Source organism: Pocillopora damicornis, chromosome 10 (genome assembly GCF_964200805.1).
Source record: "Pocillopora damicornis chromosome 10, jaPocDami1.2, whole genome shotgun sequence".
Taxonomy (NCBI): Eukaryota; Metazoa; Cnidaria; class Anthozoa; order Scleractinia; family Pocilloporidae; genus Pocillopora; species Pocillopora damicornis.
In genome coordinates, this window is record NC_142679.1 from 13,840,642 (window position 1) to 13,862,065 (window position 21,424).

The window sequence follows — 21,424 nt, forward strand, 5'->3', positions numbered from 1 at the left end:
TCGTTTTTTTTTCGTTTTTAACCGGTGATCAGATCCAAGTTTTTGCCTTCGCTTGCCCAATATCACTAACAATCTCGGCCGCCCCCAGTCTGTTGTTCTCTGACTTTACTCATTAGAATTTCCGTTGAATTCTTCCCAGAGCCATTAACGTCTTCTTATCAATGACAATCATTTCTCCTGATATGCAGCTTTTTTCTTTATCCCCTCAGTCACCGTGTCCGATTCTTGCTGACGTCATTTTCTTTATCATCACAGACATATCTGAAAGAATAGCCCTCATGACTGACCAGCCATTCCTCAGGCACAAAAGAGTTTAGAGTTTTTGGGCTAATGGGATCGAGTCGCCTTCTTTCCACGGAATCCTTTTTCTTTTTGGTTCGAAGCAAACGGTTCCTCGCACTTTGTTGTAATCAGTATAATGTAGGTTTCGCATCTGTTCTTTATCTGATCTTGTTTTGGTAATTTAATTTTTGAAATTAATGGTGTTAATGGTAATAATTGCATCAGTGAGCCCGGAGGGTAAAGACAAATCCAGGCGCCTACTCGGCCATTTTTCCTCGATGTTATCTAGCAAATTTTTCCACTAGATCGACCTTCTTCAGCAAATTTCAATCACCTCTGAGTTGACTAACACCTCAGCTTCTGCAGCCTCAAAGACAAACTTGCATTTCAGCGGGAAACCGCACTCCATCTGTTATCTAACACGAGCCGAAGTATCATTTCGGTCAGATGTTATTCGCACACTTCAGCGAAATAATACCAAAACTGGCCTAGGTCAAAACCAGCACTTATACCGCAAGCATTTACATCCGATTTTCTCGAGGGCTGTCTAAATTGGTTAGTCAGAGAAGAAGGGTGGTTGTCTTTACACCTTACTTACACGTGCGCTCTTAGTTTTGGATTTGAGTTTTGATGACGAGTCCAACATCAGGTAGTCAATCCTTGACTTTCCGCCTAATGACGTTGTTAAATTGTTTATAAACCAACAAATTAAAGCTAGTGTAAGCCCTGAGGATGCATTGACTCACTCTATGTAAACATATTATTCAAACACCGCCTTCAAAGCTAACCATCTCGTTGACAACCATAATCTTATCCGGCGCCATGTTTGTGCATTATCGCTGCAAAGAGGAAAATAACCTGAGAAAGCCGGCCGAAATGAATGCCATGATATGTGAATGTTTCCAAATAGCCAATCATCTGTTGTATGGTACTGATCTGCTGACATACAAGCCCTCCTCAAGACCCTACTCACGTCTCTGGGTATTAAGTTCATTATTCTTTTTATCAGCGTGAAGTGTCATGTAAACAGCGAATTGTTTTCACAAAGAGAGCTTTTATTCTGGTCAAATGATAACTAGATTCTTAAGGTGAAAAATGGACGCACATGTCATTGTCACGAGATGGAAGCGACTCACGGTGTCAATGTTTGTGGTTGGGGGTTTTTCTTCATGGATGCTTCCCTTTGCTTTTTGCGAGAAAAATGCCACGGAGCAAGCAGCTTGTGCGGCGTGTGAGCTGACTGAAAAGCACAAGTTGTACAACTGGTTGGTTCTCAGTGTCGTGTTGGTATTACTCGTGTTGCTGCTTATGTTAGTCGGGTTTCTCTGTCACAGATTATGGCCACGCGATCCATCGAGGTTGTCAAGAGTTGTTCGTAGGTACGAGCATCCCGGACAAGGTGTTCTATCAGATCTAACGCAAGTCTCTTCACAGTCGAGCTCATGATAATAAGCAATCTCAACTATTAAGACCTACTATAGACTTGGGAACCGTGCGCACGACAACGGAATGCGTTAAAGCATGGCTGACTATAGACAGTCTGGTCAGAGAATGTGTGACATGGGCGTAATAGAGTGGAGAGCCTAAAAATGCATCTAGCGCGAAATGAAATTGAAAAAAGTCTTCCGTGCTGAAGCTCTCAGTGGTTTAAAATTTTGAAAGCAACCGGATTATCATCTTCCCTTGATATTTGACCGCTTAAAGCTGCCTAGAGCTCAATGAAAACCACAAAAATTTCTCTGGCTAATTCTCTAGGATGTCAGCTTGACGACAAGAGGGCAAATTTAAAAACAAGTTTCAGTTTTAGCCCTAAGTGACATAATTTGCAACCTTGTCACTTCAGCAAAGTAAATCCGACTCTTTGTGAAACGTCAATGGTTGAATAACCCAGATCATAATTTGGAATTTTTTTATCATCAAGCAATCGTAACCTTTGGACGAATCGTCGAACAAGTATGCAGATCAAGGATCTTTTTCACGTTGAGTCACGGCGAGGTGGATACGCACATATTTATGGTGTTCTGTTACGGCCGATGGACACTGATTTCTATTGAGAGAAGGTCTCCGCCTTGGAGAAGTACTAGCGACCGCGATTCGAAATGGGTGACCACCGTTTTAAAAAGTGTAAAAAGTACTATAAACAGTCGTGAATGTGCACAGTTTTACGTGACATACCTTGCATATTATACACAAATTTCTTGAAGAATAGGGATTTTAATTATGAAAATATGCATTTAGAATGTTGCACACTCAGGTCGTAGTTGTATGACCAAACTTTCTAAACATGGCGATACTGATCTGTGCAAGATATTTGCAGCGCCCTTTAGTTGCTTTTCTTCATGGAAAGTTGACCTTGGAAAAAAGTCCCTCTTACATTAAGTTATTGATCATGAGTGAAACACTAATCAAACGCGACTCCTTACTTGACTTGCTGATCGTAAATGAGCGCTCAAAGAAATGTAGTGGAGGGTATTGGAGTGAAGCGGTGATGAATGATCGTCGAAATTCTCAGCATATTGCATCATGAAATTTTTAACTTCTAATACTGCAATCCTGGTTGGTTCACGCAACTCCGGTTATCGGCTCTTTTTTCGTGTCCACTTGTATGGAATGTTTTGCGCCAACTTTTGCGGAGCTAAGGGTATCCAAACGTTCAGGATTTAAAGAAATTTAATAAAACAACTATTCCATTCGCGCTCGTTGGAAACAAGATTAGTTATAGCCAAGTCGGCGCTATGCGTCGCGTTTGTTTACCATCTTATATCCGAAGCGCACTCCTGGAATAGTTTTTGAATATTAAAAACTGGATCATTTGATAATGTAATTCAAAAGTTTTCATTATGAGTTTCCATCGTGGATTATGTACAATTATACAATGTGCGCGCATGAAGACGAGTCAAAGCGAAAGTGTTTTTTTGTACATTGAACATTCTGTTTGTTCTTACAAAATAAAGTTGGGAAGAGTTATCTATATTTTTGGGCTTTTTTTAAATAAACCAGTTAGGATCAATATCAGTAGCTGGGCAACTGCCCACCTATCCCTGCCCCTTTCCTAACCCAACAGTGGATCAATATCAGTGTTGGTCACAGCGAATGGTGAAGGGCTAACGCTCGAAACGTCAGCTTTTAAACTCTTTACGGTGGCCTGTTTACGTTATCAACTCAGTTTATAATTCTAAGTTACCCTATGAAATAAAGTTTTAAAAAGCGAGCAGCTGGCTGTCGAGAGTAGTTGTTACATAGGATGCCGCTTAATGGTCCAAATTCGGTTGGCATTGCGTGACTACTTTGATTTAATGAAAATTTTAAAATGGCGGTCAGCAGACCGAACTCTGTTTATAAGAGCAAAACAGGACTGTTCTTTGTTAGAGACCCCATCGAAAAGAGGAGTAATTCTTCCCAGTGATTTCGTTAAAGAATCTCAAGCTCAAGGAACGATAAGTTCTGCTTGAATAGCTATTCATAGTATTTATGTACTTCGCCGTGAAAAGATAACACAAATCGGAACAAATATCCGAAAGGATTTTGGATTTTTTTTTTCGTTCAGGACTTTGAACCTTTCGATTCTTTTGTCGATTGTGCTGTTAACTCTATTCCGGTATGTCTGAAGTCGTTCAAACTGTCTTCATTGTTTTGGTCATCGTGCTTTTCGCCATCGTAATTGGTTGTTGTTGTCACATAACTGCTCAGAAGCGAAGAGGAGAAATCGCTGCGAGGCGAAGGACCACGCAACAAGGTGAAGTTCAACCTTCTGGTTATACAAATCAAAGCGAGACAGGTTCTATTTTCATCTTAAGACTGCGGGGAGCTAGTTCAACTTCAGACTCGACTAGAACTGGACATCAACGGTCATCGAGCGTGGCTGAAGATGTTAGTCAGAATCACGACGAAAGTCCAAGAAGCCCTGATGCTATCGCAGACAGTGGCCCACCACCGTACATAGCGGTTTCAAATGAACCTCCGCCACCAAGCTATGAGGAAGCCGTTAGGGTTTCCCAAGAGAATTTAGCCATGTGACATGGACAGTACGGGTAGGGTTGCTCTGAAATGATGACCGACATTGGTAATAGGAAGGAAATTCTAAGAATTTTCAGAGAATTGATTGTGTTTGGCAATTGAACATCATCGAACACGTAACCTATAGTAAGACCGTTTAAATTATTTTAAGTCCGGTATAATATTCCAAAGCGGTTGTTAATCTTTCTAGTCGCTATCAAAGGTTGGAGAAAAATCTTAGTGTCACACAACAGTGGTTGAATTTTATATCGCCGAACGGTAGCCTTCGATTAAGTCTCGCTAACGCTTCGTCGAAGTCCGCGAGATTCGTCCGAGCTTGCGAGAAATCTGCGAGGGTTCTGGCAGGAAACATTTTCGCGTCAGACCACACGCAGACCTCACACGTCTCGCACGCTCGCATCGCTCGCATCGCTCGCATCGCTCGCATCGCTCGCATCGCTCGCATCGCTCGCATCGCTCAGTGGTTGGAAAGCTGCGTGTCTCGCCGCAATGAAAGCCTTCTCGCAGGCTAAACCACGGGAGAGTCGTTCTGTTTGTCTACAACCCCTGTAATGTTGCGTTGAAACATTTCGTCGATTTTTCTTGTAATAACCAACAGTGACAACGGAAAAGGTGGAAAATTGCTTGACATTTCTGCGTAAGGTTGATTCTGTATTTAGTTAACCGCTTAAGTAGTAAGAAGAGAACTGCAACTGAACTTGCCAGCTGGTTTTTTGTTTACTAAAGCATATGTATTCATGCTCTTGATATGCTCTGGGACATTTTCCATTTCATCCGTATTTGTAAGTAAATATCATTGTTTTGGAAACTTGAAAAAGCTTTGATTTAAAAATTTGAAGGTGAGCTCCACACGTTGTCATTTGCAAAGTAGTTGACACTTCAACTTCAGCTGCCTCCACTGTCGTAGTTATTGTTGTTGTCCCGATTGGTTTTGTCACGCAATATACTCTGGAAGTGAGAGTGTTGCGTGACTAGAACAAGAATCGAAGCGAGGGGACGGGGAACTCTGAGTCTTGCAGTTTGTGATCGAAGGACTCATAGACAACTTTTCTACACTCTGTCTCAACATTGAACTCGCATATTCTTAAATTGTTGAATTTTCCCCTCATTCTGCAACCAATGGATTTGCCTATTTGCTCAAGCCAGTCTCTAATTAATATCTGTTTACATTAGATTTTGAACGTGCGTATTTGTGACTGCAGGTGGCGGGAATGTGTTTTCGATAACTTACTTGTTTTTTGTTGGAAATCACATTCAGTGGGAAATCACATTCAGTGGTCAAATTATTATATGCTATGAAACATCAGGTGCTCATTTTTCAAATAGTTGCGGAAAAACAGTGCAACAATTTAAAATAAACATGACCAGCATTTACTTAAATTACCAATCGTGACTTCGTAATCAAGATGGCGGCTATCATATCAATTTACAGTAGTTACGATCGACATTGAGACGGCGTTGAAAACTGAAAAAGTGCGCCGGACTTTTCACTGGAAGTTAAGTTTGGGTCAACAACTTCTTGAGAAAAACATTTGATACTTCGATTGATTAACAAGGGAGAATACGAGAGACTAGATTGGTAAGCAAAGGGTTCAGAACGGATTGAGAACCAGCTGTGATAGTGATCAAAGTCTTTCGAAATGAATTAAAGAAAAATTGAAGAAGATGTCTAACCTCCATCTTGGATATTGTACTCAAAGTGTGCCCTTAAAGAGTTCGCTTTAAACTTCAGTCGGTATGGCCGATATCGGCCAAGCTTTTGTCATTGTTTTGATTGTTGTGGTCGCCATTGTAATTGGATTTTGTTGTCATTTTGCTTCGCTAAAGCGAAGAGACCAAGAACGTGCTGCCAATCTTAGAGCATCGCAGCAAGCGGCTGAACCTACTGCAAACCACAACGAAAGCACAGGTCCTGTATACTTATTTGGATTGCAAGGTGCTACTGGAACTTCGAATTCAACTGGTGCTGCTGGCGGAGAGTCGCATTCAGCTGAAGATCGAGCCGAAGCGAGTGTGCCTACGAGCCCTGATGCTATTGCAGACTGCGGTCCCCCGTCTTACAGATGTTTAGCAGCTTCAGATGAGTTGCCTCCACCAAGCTATGAAGAAGCCATGAGAGCTTCTACCGAGGATATAGCCGGGACATGACTGAAAGTCTCGTATCAACATAAATGGGCAACTTGTTCACAGTTTTGGGAAATATTTAGCTAAGGAAGTCGAAGATTATCGCTTTTCGTGTCACACCTTTACCAATTTACAATGTCGTAAAGTTTTTATAAAGCGGGATATTTATGCCAATATTTTCTTATTTTACAGGTTCGGGAGTATATTCTTCGAACAGAGAAAACCATTTAACAAAGAGAGCATATTATAGCAATTATAATATTATGTTTATTTAGATTGTATGTGTATGGTAGTGTAAGATTTAAGTCAAGATTTGTTTTGACTTCGATTTCCAGTCGATTGAGGTGTGATGGAAGTTTGGCCACCCACGTTATGAAGTTGTTACGGTTAACTGACTCTGTTTCCATTGAATCATTCCTCGGCGGGTTTTCATGTTTGACGGTTGGTGACTCACGGCTCTTAAGATTGGGTTAACATAGGAAACGAGCAAGGTTACCCGAGTAATACCGCTATTTTACTCTCAAAAGTCTGTCACCGACTTTTTCCGCGCCGCACGTAACTGATGATCGTAGCAACAACTTTCCTCAAAGTAAATTTTAATTACGGCTGAAGTCGCAAAGCTGTACGCGGTATGGACAAGACATTACGCAACTCACTTCGGTTACGCAATCTGTCGCATCGCAGCTATCGGGAAGTGGTTTGAAATGGTGTAACTGTGGAGCATCTCAGTCACGAGATTTTTGAACAAAAACAAGCAAGAAGAGAGAAATTAAAGTTTTCCTCAACGCAAGGTTTAAGAAGAGAATATCAATCATTCAATCAATCAGTCAATGAATCGATCAATTAATCAACCTGTCAAGTTACGATCGTTTTTCCGCTGACATGCATTCTCTGCTGCAAGAACCTCCATTTGCAGCTCCAATTAAAAATTTCCATAAATGTTAAAATCATCCATTATATAACCGCTTAAGATGTACGTAATCAGCTCAAGGCTAAGGTAAATTACCATGATATGAGGAAAATGACGAGGGACAAATATAGGACTTTTTATACTCTTTATCCACTATATCTTCCCTCACACGTAAATGCAATGAAAAGTAAAGCTGTGTTTGATCAGAATGTGTCCCGTTTTTCTGAGAATTGAAGCATTAAAGGGATTCCTGTCTGTAAACAGTTAAATTACAAGGTGAAAGTCTGCACTAAATACTAAAAAATTAAAGACGCGGACAAGGAACACAGCAACCTGAAAACCAATATTCAAATGCGTAATAATCGAAAATTTACTGAAAAGTGTTCCAAACAATATTGATGACGTTGACAGAAGACTTTAAAACTAACGGAATGAATGCGGGATGTCATTTTACCGCAGAGGTTTACTGATACAGACACCTCACGAGGTTTACATTATAATGGTAACAAAATTTCGGATTTTATCAGATTCTGTTCCGTTCTAAGCACAAGTACACGACTTCAGGGTGTCAGATGGAATTTCCGAGCCGTTGTAATGGTGAGTTTCGTTGCAGTGATTACCAAAGCAAGGGATTACTCGTTATTATATCCATGATACTTGTCTGAACGTGTGAATCGAAATCCGCGATTGTGGTCCACCAAAGACTTAAGATACTTATTCATATTCCGCGAGAATCAACTGTTTAATGTTGGTTTGGTTTCATGCTTCTACATAAAAAGAATCCGTTTAAGGATGATTTAGCTGGTTTACGTACCTTGTGAGACGGTCGAATAAGCATAGGTAGCGACCGTTGTCGTTTGCGCCAGGTCGGCTGAAGTTATGCGGAATTAATTTGCCGGCCGTAACGCATGTTGTTAAGAAAAACAACATGGCGACTTACTCGTGCTCTTTCGATACGCTGGATATGCTAGGAAGAAGTAAATGAATGGAGGTTCCAACCACAAATGCGTTTTCGGAAATGTTAGTCTTCGTCTCAAAAACAAAACAAAGCAAAATATATTCACTACATTAGCGTTTTAGTTTTGCTCTCATTTGTCCATACTTCTGCATTTTCTTTGAAAACGCGTACCTTTTGGTGCGATTTCGCCAACCACCCACATTTAAACGCCCCAAAACGGTAATGCCTTCGTAATGTCAGAATGTGACGCATCTTTCGGCATTCTCTCTGTTTTCATTTGTCCACGCTTGAGAGGAGCGTTTACAGCACGATGCACTTTCTTAACACACCACTTTTGACACGATCCTCGAAACTCTTCGTATTCAAAAGCTTTTTGGGCGTTGATGTTAGGTTAGAACGTGTCATCAAGCAGTTAAATAGCGTGTTTTTGAACGAAAACACTTGGATGGGGCGTGAGAGGCGTGGAAATCTGGGTAAAAAGTAGGAGTCGTGTTACAAGACTTTAATTGGCCACCTCGTTGTTTACCTTTAACATTTGAACGAGGAGAAGTCTGGATTACTGTGTTTCAACCCAGAACCCAAAAACGATTGATATGGTGATCGATTGGCACGCTTCAACCGCTTCATCCCCAAACAGTTGCGTTTGACACGCTTGATCCCCATAAGAAATAAACGTAAATTTATGCACTTTATAAAGTTGAAATTAGAAGATCCTCGCAGCTAAGAACACTACTGAAACTAGTAGTTGTAAGTAGGACCTGAAAAAAAAAAAAATTTTAGGCCCGTACGGGACTTGAACCCATGACCTCTGCGATACCGGTGCAGCGCTCTACCAATTCAGCTAACAAGCCAACTGAGAGCTGGTGAATGAATTGGGTACAAATAAACATCCGGGTGAATGAAAATTTTAGATATATGAAAATTCACATATTTGCACTGCGGTGGAAAGATGAAATTAGAAGATCCTCGCAGCTAAGAACACTACTGAAACTAGTAGTTGTAAGTAGGACCTGAAAAAAAAAAAAAAAAAATTTCAGGCCCGTATGGAATATGAACCTATGACCTCTGCGATACCGGTGCAGCGCTCTACCAATTGAGCTAACAAGCCAACTGGGAACTGATTAATGAATTGGGTACAAATAAACATCCGAGTGAAAGAAGATTTTAGATATATGAAAATTCACATATTTGCACTGCGGTGGAAAGATGAAATTAGAAGATCCTCGCAGCTAAGAACACTACTGAAACTAGTAGTTGTAAGTAGGACCTGAAAAAAAAATTTCAGAGGTCATGGGTTCAAATCCCGTACGGGCCTGAAATTTTTTTTTCAGGTCCTACTTACAACTACTAGTTTCAGTAGTGTTCTTAGCTGCGAGGATCTTCTAATTTCATCTTTCCACCGCAGTGCAAATATGTGAATTTTCATATATCTAAAATCTTTATGCACTTTAGATTCTACTTTATGAAACTTGCATATGAAAATATTAGATAATAACCAGCATCCACTTAGCTTCGTTCGCAGAACGGTCCAAGGATCGAGTCTCGTTCAAAGCTGAATTTCTTTTTCAGGCTATTTGTCCACAACTGCTTCAATCTTTCTTCCTTTCTTCTATTCTTTCAGCTAGGTGAAACGATATATTATTGGATTGGAGCTTCCCTCGCCGTACTCTTCATGCTTCTTGTTTGTCATTGCATAAGACAAATGGAGGAAGACGAAGAAAATGACAACATTAACACCAATCTAAGAACTGTCAACACGAATGGAATTCAAAGGGAAGCAGAAATTCAACGAGATGGACAGGTGGAAAGGATGGTAATGAGTACAATGAACGACCCTTGGCAACATGAAGAAGCGTTTGATCAAACTTTTAATCCCGTTGCAGACAGTGCCCCTCGATCATATATTGAAGTCGAAGATGAGACGGAAGCACCTCCTCCAAGTTATGAAGAAGTTATGAGGGCTTCACAGGAGGCTCCTCATTCGAGAACACCGTCAAACGATCATCATGTTACCACGTATATTTAAATTTTATATGTAAAGGGTCTCGGTCAGCGGAAACAAGCTATAAAGTGGGCGGGTGGTCACGCGGCTGTTTCCCTGACAACCGTAACCGCTGTCAGTCGTTCACCCGCTCTTTCACTGGCCTTTACCGAACGAGGACTTGAGACTGGCTACCTCCACCAAACTGTGAGGAGCCCTTGAGGGCTTCCACAGCCATGTCTTGCTTGTTTGGTGGAATTGTTAAAAAGAAAAAAAAATAAATGGCGTTATGGAAATAATAGCCGACATCAATACTGAATCGATCAATCGAAAGTTATCAGTTTTTCATATGTCATCATGCGCGATTTAAAGGCAAGTATTAATATGTTTACCATGAAACTTCTTTGAAAATGGGAGGTTATCCTAATCATAGCTGGTTGTAAAATACGTTTGCATTACAAGGGGGCTAAAAGTTTTCGTCTGTTCAGACCGGAGCTATTTTCTCTGAAGAGGGGCAATAAGAGAGCATATTTTACCGAATGTACTCTTTGATACTTATTGTGTCTAGCCCATAGAAACTATGCACCTTGCATGAGCAGTAAGAGATTCAGTGGGTGATTCATATTGGACAACAAATGACGTATCGCTGTAATGGTTTCTGTGAAGTTTACCGCACGTGACAGACTACGTGAACCAAGCGATCATCGCGTAACACAACTATGACAAGAATACGTAACCAGTGACGTGGCGTAAAAACATCGATATTTTGTCGTAAGATCTGTCGTGATAAGTCGGAAATCCCTATTTGCTGAGCGAAACCCTCGGGTAAACAGCGAATTTTTAATGAATGGAAGATTCACATTTCGTCCATGCAAAAGGTCGTCATGAAATATTGCATCAACTCAAGTATCGTTTGGCTCTCCGTTTCGCGTTGCCCTTGCTCAGGAAAAAGAAAAACCTCCGGTCTGTTTCTGTGGGCGTATGTTTGGAAAGTTTGTGGACAATTGCGAAGAGAAAAGGATAATTTCGTGCAAATTACCCCTTACAGTCCAAAAATAACTCGAGTGGAATCGATCAGATATTGCAGCCAATGCTCGAGATTTTCCCCCATGACTTCCTCATTTCTATTACTAGCTAATATGCATATCAAAGAACGTACGAGAATACCGTCCTTACGCGAATGAAAAGGAAAGTTCTACTTATTGTCAGATTCTGCTTTGTTTTTGCTTAAGCTCCAAAGGTTTTTAGTTCTGCAAATATTGTCAATTTGAAATGCTCAAGTAATGTTCTTTACTTGCTGGATGGAAATCGAACCAAATGTCGAAATTGATATGTGAAATTCTGAAAACCAATATTTAGATTCACATCAGCTTAGAACCAAATATTAAGATTGTTGCCAAAATATTGCAACGCCAACTGAATAATACCAGCTTGACTGACGAAAACAGGGTTCCATTTAGTAGTAAGAATACACTGATTGAGATCCTACCCTAGTTTTAAATGAGGATGGAAACCAAAATTCTAGTCTGGCAGATTCTATACTGTTTTATGCTCAATAACGCGACCTCAACTTGTAAATATGACGACAACTGTCATGGTGAGTCTCTTTCCTGTAATTACAGATTGAAAGGCGTATTAGATGAGCTCACATCTGTGATTCTTGTCCTATCGTTGGCATCATCAAATCAACGATTGCTTTCCACCAGAAACGAGAACAATTTCAAAGATTCTGTGCCACGAAATGTTACTGTCAAGGGAGAAAAAAAATAAAAATCATGTATCGCATAATCACTTCCTAGCTTCCATTTGGATAAATTCGCAGACTCGAATCTAGTCTAAACCTGTATCTATTTTTAGCAGGCTTCACTTTCACAGGTACTTCAAAAAAAGGCGTGTATTATCTGGGATCATCTTTCCTCTATCACAGATCAAACACATTATGCTCATATGTTCCCTTGAATGTATTCATTCATCGTAGGTATCATTGCGAAATTAAACAATTTCCACTTCTCAGTCAATTGTTTTGAAAGCTCTATAAACATGTGCTAGAATACCTACAAGTTTGATTCGGAAAGTATCATTCAAATTTTTTTGAAGAAGAAGTGAAGCAGGTGTGCTGAAATTTAGGCAATTACATAAAGGAGGCCTTAAAAAAAACTAGATTTAGACAAGATTCGAACCTGTGCTTCCCAGATAGTGATGCGCGGTACCAACTGAGTTACGAAGCCACACGAAGGTTCTTCTTTCCCCTACTTGTTATGTAACTGTGGTGATCTTTTTTTTCCAGCTGCTTTTAATGAGTGGTTTGTGAAAGTGCAGTGTCCTTTCTTCTTTTAAAACAGAATGTTATGAGGATCCAAGCTGTAACAGCGGGTATATGTGTGATGATGGGCACTGCATACCAGGTGGCAGAAGGGACACAACAGTGTCCCTCGTCTTTGGAGTTTTAATAGTTGTCATCGTTGTATTTCTCTGTTGTTGTTGTATAATGCTAAAAGATGAAGCACAAGGCAACAGAAAAATCACACCAAGAGTTGTCACAACGGATGCGGAAACTTCTAGGATGAGACACATTCAGCAAAATGAACAGATGGGAAGCAATGAAGTGAGTTCAGTGAACGAACTACCGCAACACGAAGAAGCTCGTAATAAAATTTCTGATACTATCGCTTACAGCTGTCTCCAATCTTACATTGACGACAGATATAACACTGAAGCACCTCCACCAAGTTATGAAGAAGTTATGGGGGCGTCATAGGGGGCTGTTCATTCAAGACCTCTGCCACAAAATCAGCAACATGTCACCATGATTATTCGAAGCTAAGAAGAAACCGCATAGACTAAGCTTTGTAGCTTATCATATCATACAGCTTAGCTGTATGATATGGCTCTGGAAAGCCCTTTCAACTGTTTCGTATTTTTGCCTGTTGTTTATTCAACTGATTTTCATTCGGCTCTTGGCTTTGTTATTTCAAGTCACTGTTAATCAATTTCGCATATTCATTTGTTGTTTAATTTGTTTTCAGTGAACCGTTCATAATATAAACATTTTGATCCAGTCTATCCGAAGAGTTTTACTAATAATTTGGTCTTCATTGTCACACAAAGATGAACGAAGGTGTTAGCTACGAAAGAAAAGCAGCCACGCAATATGGATTTAGAACGGGTCAGGAATGTGGTAAATTACCCTCGTGTAAAAAAGTATACTCGGGTCAAATATAGAACTGTCTGTTTCATAGTATAATATTGCTGATATGCAAATAAACGAATCTTTTTCACCACGAATAGGCTATGCAAAGGAAAGCATGTTTTGAGAAAGAATATTTTGTCAATTTTTGTACTAAACGTCAAAATTTTAAAGGGAATCCTGTCTTTTAACTTATTTACAATTTGAAATACCCAGAATTAATTTACTTCCCCTTTGATTAAAAACCATACAACAGCATGCGTTGGTATCTTTGATTCTGAAAACCAATATTCAGAAGTGCATCAGCTGAAAAACGAATATCTGAAAAATACTCCCTAAAATATGACCACAGTCTGCATAAGATCAGATACCGAAACGGCGAGAAAACAGATTCTATTTTGCTCTGAGGAAACACTGATCTAGAATATACCCTAACTGTACATGAGAATGGAAAGAAGAGTTCTTGTTTGCCAGATTTTGTACTGTCTTATGAACAAGTACGCCACCTTAGCGTGTAGTTACGACGAGGGCTGTTATGGTGAGTCTTTCTGCTGTAATCAGTAAAACAGAGACTGACAACAACGTGGATCATTGAATGATCCACGTTTTAGCGTTTGTGTCTTCTAATCTACGATTGTCCTCTATTAAACACAAGTGACACGTCGAAAAATTATGCACCAAATGATGTGGGATAGTACATAAAAATGAGATATTACATAAGAACCAGCTTCTGTTAAGTTTGATTTGAAGGTCCATCAAGCCCGTCAAAGGTTCGACTCCCATTCAAACCTGAATTTTTTTTTAAAGGCTTTATTCATAGTCCCACAACTATACTGCAATTGTTGTCGTAAATGCAATCATATCTCTTTTATCAAGATCTTTATGTCGCAGCTCAAGTGTATGATGTTGTTTCATTCCCTTCATTGGTTTCTCTAATAACGGGTATCATTGCATTGGCCACTTCCCAGATGAATGGATAGCTCAGTAGTCATGTCTCAGATCCCTTAAGCTGTCTACATTAAATGAGTGTGTAACTACAATGTTCTTTCTTCGAAACAGAATGTTACCATAATTCACATTGTCCAAGTGGACACATCTGTCAAGATGGGTATTGCATTCGATTTGACACAAGCAATGATTCCTCCAAGATCTCGTTGTCAAATAACACTATACTCAATGTGATTGGAGCTATCGCAGCCCTGATATTTCTCATTTGTTGTTGCGCGAGGCAACGACGAAATGAAAGAAATGATAACGTTAACACTACGCTTTCGATTGTCACCATGGATATAAGTTCCACAGCAAGAAGCGTCCAGCAAAATAGGAATGTTCGAAGTGAGGGAATGAGCTCAGTGAACGAACAGCCGGAACGCGTAGAATCGCGCACACATCAAATCTCTTCTCTTGTCACAATTAGTGGCCCACAGTCATACAGTGAAGTTGGACATGAAACTGAAGCACCTCCACCAAGCTACGAAGAAGTCATGAGGGCTTCACCGGAGACTGTTATCCACGAACCCGCGAACAAGCAACGGCTTGTGGTCATGGAGATCTATGTTGGCACTCCCAAATAACGATTGGGAACTAAAATCCTTTTCTCCAACACTCCTTGGGCTTCCTTGGGCATTTGAATCTCGTGCTTGACGAAACATATGATTCGAGGTTTTAGTTGGTTCGCGTGTTTACCCTGGCAGACGATTTTCTTCGGGATTTTCTGGAGGTATCCTTCCCTCGGCAAAAATTAACTCTCTGAATTTGAATTCGACCTGAAAACAGTCGACGAGAGTAGCCTTACTGTTCACTGCGGTTTTGTCACTGGCGCTGGTTACTGCGTTTCTCTCAAAATGAAGAGCAGAAGATAGGATGCATATTACTGTACTAATCCAAGATATCATTAGGGACGAGACGTGGCTGCCTTATGTTCTTTGTTTATAGCTGTTCTCAAGAGATATCTTGCTGTTCTGTATATGTGAAATTGCCTTAAACAATTAGATCTTTCAGCGAACGATAAATTTCTAGCTTTTTTTTTTTTTTTTTTACATTGACAGTTTTCAACCAGATTCTTCAAGGTGAAGGGAGCAAACGCATAAACTGCCCCAAGAAGAGGAACTATGAATCCCACAATAGTCAGCAGCCTGTCTTCTTTGAATTAATCTTATAGTGCGAACGAGGAAAGAGAGTCAAACAAACGAAACGCAAAACCCTGGAGTTGTTTTCACTTCGGTAATGGCCTGTCTTCTTTTATTTGACTAGAAAAATACAAAATTTAGCTCATGGAGTCCACTGTGAGCTCTGCACGCGTAACTTATGAAACACACCACTTTCCCATCTATGGGAGTAAAAGTAACGGGTTTTGGTCTGTTATTTAAGAAATCCTGTACGTGACCGTTAAATATTCTATATCAACTTCACAGCCATTTTATCGGCCAGTGACACAATTAATAAACAAGTATTGAACCTAACTACGTGATAAAATTTAGTGGAAAGGGAAAATGTCTGAATAACGAGTTTAGTCTGTTTCTCTTAGCTTTTGTGCAATTCAGTACCTGACCATTTAATATTCTTGTTCAACTTTATGGCTATTTTATCGACAAGTGACACTATTATTGGCATTATTTTAAAATAATGAATAATTATAAAATCTGACTTCGATTAAATCTTGTGGAAAGGGAAGATGTCAACCATGCGTTGGATCACAGTAGGGAGTCTGTGAAATCCAACCCTAGGGCGATGAATCTTTGTTTGAAGTCCTTTCTTAGGTGCTAAAAATGTGAATTTAGTGGTAGTAATCCTCCACTGTTTTTCCCATGTCGAATTGAAAAAAGAAAAGTACTTGTGGAACTTCTCGAGTTGTTTATTATTTTCAGTCCGCTATGGAATTAGACAAACGCTGTGTCATTCTTCGTGCAAAGTGTGACCGACTAACTATGGTCCAACTCTTAGCATTGACTAGACAACGGGGGAACATTTGTCTGGCTATGTTATCTTCTTTGATCCTCTCAACCTAATGGTTGACCCCAAAAAAATGTATGCAAATTTTTTTCCTTTGTCAGCCGCGGCGAAGCCGATTAGTGATAAAGAAAAATCTGACAAGTCTGCCCTGGAGCACACGTTAAAAATACCAACAAATGTTTGTTCATGATGCCGAGATGAGGTGGTGTTTATGACCAAAACTGGAGATGTGAAGTGGCCCAAAAATCTGGAAAAACACAAACTGTAAGCACGACCAGCTGTTGTATGAAAACTAATTATGATTGTTACAGAGCCGGTTAACCCTGCGGCCAAGTCGATTTAATAAAAAAGAAAATAAATAAACACATGGAGACAAAGCTAAATTTATAATTTCCTCAAAACATCGGCATTATTGTCCATTTGTTTTGACACTCTCCGCTAGTTTTAGCTATTAAGACATGCACTGAACCTCATTTCTAAACATTTGCTTAGCGATCGAAAATATAAACAAAGAACACGCACCACAGAACACTTACAAATTATGCATTATATTGTTAGAAATTGTATTGTCTTCGCAATTATTTTTCTTTTAATTTGCCACAAGGTGGAAAAGAGTTTTCCTCAAATGCTGAAGCCTATTGCTTGAATGAAAACGAACTTTCCAATTAAGCTTAAGAGCTTAACGAGAAATGCCTTGCTGAATAGACCTGATTTGGGTACTGCTTTGAAACGTATGGACTTTTGAAATTTCATCTTGTTCGTTCAGTCAAACGTTTCTTTAGAATTTCAAACCGAAGGTAAGGATATAGCGTGGATGAAATTATAGGTTGTAGGCTCTAAGCAGAAAGTCGGACCAGCGATTTTAGAGTTAGTAGCCAAAAAATCCATCGATGTTTGGCCTAAAGTCGCTTTTCATCGTCCAATACTGTTTCTTTACCGAGTGGAAACCAAGTAGGCGGGAATATTGAGTTTGTTGTGGTCGGTGCGAACAAAACAGTTGTTTCAAGCGGAACGAGATAGCGTAGCCAAGGCAAACAGAAATTAGAGAAATATGCTTATACTTTACAATGGGAAGTGCGTGATTCTCCCCAGCAATACGTGCCCGTACACGTCATTTGAAACCTTCTGACTTAATCACTTGTCAAGTTGGCATCCATCAAACGCAAATCTATTGAGCGCGAATTGAACGCTTCGACGGATCTGTCTTGAATTATCAATTCCCGATACAAATGCGGTTTTCCATCCATTTGGCGTCCGCAGTGCCTCGGACAGACATGTGTAAAGTCATCCTGAGATTGGCGAATATCGCCGATTAGAAGTTATTATTTAAGGTGACATCGTGCTTCCGAAACCCATTTTGAGATAACAACAGTAGAACAGCGCTGATTGATAAGCACATTATATTTGCATATCTATTATTTCCTGTTATTAACACCTGCGAGTCGTGCTCGTGGCATTGTTACCACTTGTCGAGGTAGTGTGTAAATGAGCAAAGTTCCGAGTGTGTTTACCAAAACGAATAACTTCACCATCTTTATGGGGGGACCAAAACAGAGCAGTTTGATCTCGCAACATGAAGAGGTGTATTAAAGTGACAGTCTTTTTCCAAGTCCTGCTGTCGATGGTATGTGAAGTTGCACTGGATTCATTGCCTACCTGTTCCGAAGACCACAAATGCCCTAACTCGCAAACATGTTGCGGTAACGTTTGCGTCGGAGTTTGCAAAATTGAGTGTCAAGAACAGGCGGATTGCGATAACTTGGCAGACAACCTCGGATACATCAGTGGATTCTGTGAGTGTCTTCGGTCGTTACCTTGTTTCAACAGATCAATGTCTCATAACGATTTTGAGTCAAGTTGGCTTTATGTAACAGATTTTGAATGTTCGAAACCTGCGAAATGTCGCAACGGAAGCTGCGTAACAAATAATAAACCCTCAAAATTGAACCCGGCACTATTGGCAATTGTAACAATCATCGGCGTGCTCATATTCTCTTGCCTTTTCTGCTGTTGTTTGAGCAGAATGAAAAGTGAAAGGCATTCTATGAGAACACGAGTTGCCAAAGGCAAATTAAAGAGAGTTCACCACCTTGGCGAAGACGCCGATAGCGCGGCAAAAAGCGCTTTGGTAGGTGCTGAAAGTGAGGCTTTCCCGGTCAAAGAAGGGAAAGATTCAAAAGAACTTGATGCAGAAGACGAAGCTTTAATTTCTATTATAACCGGCGGACCTGCTTTGGCTCCAATTCGCGAGGAAGACGAAGAAGACGACGAAGCAGAGAAGGCTTAGAAAACGACGTGAAAACAGCTGTGTTTACCTGGCTGGTGGAAATAATTATTGCGCCGTCAAAAAGAGCTGAAAACTCACTTGATTAGTTGCCTTCAACGGCGAAACGCGATTAACGTCGATGGAAAGCAATAAACCGAGAAAATCTAGAGTTTCAGGCATGAAAAGCTCGTAACAATCATATTTCCGTGCGAATTAGCACGTTATTGATTAAAACTCACACTGTTGGTTAATAACGCAGCTTTTTTTTTTGTGCCTGTGGTTCTCGAGGATGGTTTCGATAAAAATCAACGTACGCAAAGGTAGATATTGCATGTTATTATGCCGTGTTTTTTAATCAATTTCCAAACCACGAAGCTCTTAAATCTGCGATTTAAACCTGCGGTTATCATTTGAAGTAAGAGTCGGCCGTTTAGCGCAACACAGAAGTGAAACTTGTCAAAATCATTAATCTTCATCTATTTTTATATTTTCATTTGGTTTACAAACTAGAACTTTCTTTTGACATGATAATGAATTAGGCGACTGATAAGTTCAGCGTTATCGCACGCAGCCTCGGAAAAGATTATAAACTAGTATAGATAAATAAATTGGTGAACATGCCAAGACTGCCAAGTTTTGTTGCTTATACCATCAGCTGTTACAGAAAGGAAAATAATGAAAGAGAAATTGGGAATAATTTATCACGGACGCGCCAACAGATTAGAGTTTCCATTTCAATAATAATACAGGTGTCCTAAAAAGAAAATGAAAATGCCTTACAACTTGATCAAATCAGGTTATAAAAGAAAAGTATTATAACGACGAAAGCGTGTACGATTTCTTCAAAGGCAGACTCCAGAATCTGCATACAAGTAATAAATTCGAAACTCGGTAACCGGAGCTTAGATCCCTGTTTGAGTTCAGTAGATTGCTGGTTACGACCGATTTAAATTAAAAGCATCGCTTTAGAAAAAATTTAGTTGTTTTTCAGAAATGTATTTCTATATTCGCTCGTAAGGGGCCAATATTTCACCTCTAATATAAGTACATATTACGCCATGAAGCTTGGCTCAGTATGCCACAGATGAAGTCATAAATTTCTCAAAATTATATTTGTATGACAATGAAAAAAATTTTCATCTTGAGCATTTTAAAAAATATCTAGTGATTATTTGGCACTGTTGTGACAAAACGTAAACAATGTAGCTCTAAAAACACTCCAGAAATGTATAATCGTATTTAGAGCCGGTTAGAAGAGGAAAGATGTCTTTTGGCGTTAATCTTGGTTTAAGAGTCTGCTAACCACAGAACCACAGAAAATCTTCAGTTTTCAGTTTGCTCAGGCCGGCAAACTAGGAGGCGAAGGCTGTGAATGAGTTTTTCAGATCTCAAGAGTCCCAATTAAATAATTGATCCGACTAAACACAGTATTTCAGCTTGCGTGATGCCATGCTGCTTATTATGGCCCAACTTGGAGAGTTACCAATCCGTGTTTAGTCGCGCACGTTTCTCCCGAATGTTTTTGCCAAAATTAATGCGTGGGTTTCTAGATGCACTCCAAATTTATATAGTGTCTGGGTTAGTTCGCGCGCGTGTAGCGGAATGATCCGTGGACTCACGATTTGCCATAATCACGTCTACTTGCAGTTTCTTGAGTCATGAAGGATGCTTACAAACGGATTAGTCATATTCGCCATCACCATTGACATGGTTGAAATAGGTTTTATTTCATACATACTGAGATTTACACATCAATAAAAAGCCCGCGTAAAATTCGTACGAAATATCCAACCAACCAATCAGAACAGCGAGCAACTATGAAAATACATCGTTCGTCCAATCAAAGACACGAATGATAGTTCTTCACAGTAGAGGACAACTAGCGCTCGGCTTCCTGAAAAAACAAAATGGAAGAAGAGATGCCAAGATTTTCTCGTCTTAAAAGAACAAGAAATGACTTCATAGATGAGCAAGAAAACAAAAACACAAGAGGAAAGACCAACAGGGACGTATGCCCGCTAAAAACCTTTATTGAAAGGGAAGGTAGAGCTCAGGAACGTTGAAGAAATACCTCCAGCTCAACTCAATGAATTGCTGAGCAAGTGCGTGCTCACTGTTAGGACCAAAGATGGAGATGACTACAACCCCACACCATTACGGGGAGTGATTGTCAGCTTTGAACGATATCTCAAACAGAAAAAAAAACTATGAAGCTAGTATCATCAATGATTTAGCGTTTGAGAAAACTCGCAGGTTTGCCTAGCCGAGGTTGTCCAATTTTATTTGCAAGTTTTCATACGTCATAATTGTAAGCATCTGCGATTCGAGATGCCATTCATTAATTGAATTTTAAAAATATGAATTATCTATGTTTCGTTTTCAAAAGTAAAGAATCCCCGTTGGCAAATTAGTGTAAAAACAAATAACAAAATACAAAATATATATAGTTGTCAACTGAGACTAAATATCGCGACACCTTTCGGGTTTGGTGGTGTTTATAATATTAATTGCTTCCAATCTTTCAAGTGTGTCGTTCTGTAGGAAAAAATCTTAGTGTGTGTGCAATAAAAGCATCATACCATGGAAAGTGCTTGAATGATTTTTTGTCCACTCGTTGCCATGCACCAATAAACCCTCTAGTTCGTATTTTTGATGCATCGAAACTCGTAAATAAAACTGATCGATCCGTGTAAGTAAGTGAGTGAAACCTTAATTTACACACGATGGGGTTGAAGCTTCGCAGCTTG

General features: G+C 39.8%; 6 protein-coding genes and 2 long non-coding RNA genes across 8 annotated transcripts; 6 read left to right on the forward strand and 2 right to left on the reverse strand.

Annotated features, from left to right (window-relative positions):
* The first annotated feature begins 3,262 nt into the window (after positions 1-3,262).
* On the forward strand, positions 3,263-5,148 carry LOC149039014 (uncharacterized). The gene has a single exon (XM_089185131.1). It carries the CDS (start codon positions 3,883-3,885, stop codon positions 4,297-4,299), a length of 417 nt encoding a protein of 138 aa, XP_089041257.1. The 5' UTR covers positions 3,263-3,882; the 3' UTR covers positions 4,300-5,148.
* A 723-nt stretch (positions 5,149-5,871) lies between these two features.
* On the forward strand, positions 5,872-7,537 carry LOC149039015 (uncharacterized). Its single transcript, XM_089185132.1, has one exon. It carries the CDS (start codon positions 6,037-6,039, stop codon positions 6,445-6,447), a length of 411 nt encoding a protein of 136 aa, XP_089041258.1. The 5' UTR covers positions 5,872-6,036; the 3' UTR covers positions 6,448-7,537.
* A 49-nt stretch (positions 7,538-7,586) lies between these two features.
* On the forward strand, positions 7,587-10,322 carry LOC113675431 (uncharacterized). The gene is made up of 2 exons (XM_027192000.2): positions 7,587-7,930; positions 9,913-10,322. Exons 1-2 carry the CDS (start codon positions 7,769-7,771, stop codon positions 10,315-10,317), a joined length of 567 nt encoding a protein of 188 aa, XP_027047801.2. The 5' UTR covers positions 7,587-7,768; the 3' UTR covers positions 10,318-10,322.
* On the reverse strand, positions 10,145-12,616 carry LOC149039016 (uncharacterized). Its single transcript, XR_016180492.1, has 2 exons — positions 12,453-12,616; positions 10,145-12,019 (listed from the first exon to the last, which is right to left on the reverse strand). It is a non-coding gene; the product is annotated as an uncharacterized LOC149039016 (long non-coding RNA).
* On the forward strand, positions 11,712-13,167 carry LOC149039017 (uncharacterized). Its single transcript, XM_089185130.1, has 2 exons — positions 11,712-11,869; positions 12,615-13,167. Exons 1-2 carry the CDS (start codon positions 11,773-11,775, stop codon positions 13,028-13,030), a joined length of 513 nt encoding a protein of 170 aa, XP_089041256.1. The 5' UTR covers positions 11,712-11,772; the 3' UTR covers positions 13,031-13,167.
* Positions 13,168-13,774: 607 nt separating this feature from the next.
* On the forward strand, positions 13,775-15,921 carry LOC113675432 (uncharacterized). Its single transcript, XM_027192001.2, has 2 exons — positions 13,775-13,997; positions 14,519-15,921. The coding sequence occupies exons 1-2, from the start codon at positions 13,901-13,903 to the stop codon at positions 15,031-15,033; spliced, it is 612 nt and encodes a 203-aa protein (XP_027047802.2). The 5' UTR covers positions 13,775-13,900; the 3' UTR covers positions 15,034-15,921.
* An 865-nt stretch (positions 15,922-16,786) lies between these two features.
* LOC113675468 (uncharacterized) lies at positions 16,787-19,301 on the forward strand. Its single transcript, XM_027192051.2, has one exon. The coding sequence runs from the start codon at positions 17,985-17,987 to the stop codon at positions 18,696-18,698; it is 714 nt and encodes a 237-aa protein (XP_027047852.2). The 5' UTR covers positions 16,787-17,984; the 3' UTR covers positions 18,699-19,301.
* Positions 19,302-20,383: 1,082 nt separating this feature from the next.
* LOC149039018 (uncharacterized) lies at positions 20,384-21,396 on the reverse strand. Its single transcript, XR_016180493.1, has 2 exons — positions 21,257-21,396; positions 20,384-20,571 (listed from the first exon to the last, which is right to left on the reverse strand). It is a non-coding gene; the product is annotated as an uncharacterized LOC149039018 (long non-coding RNA).
* Positions 21,397-21,424: the final 28 nt, after the last annotated feature.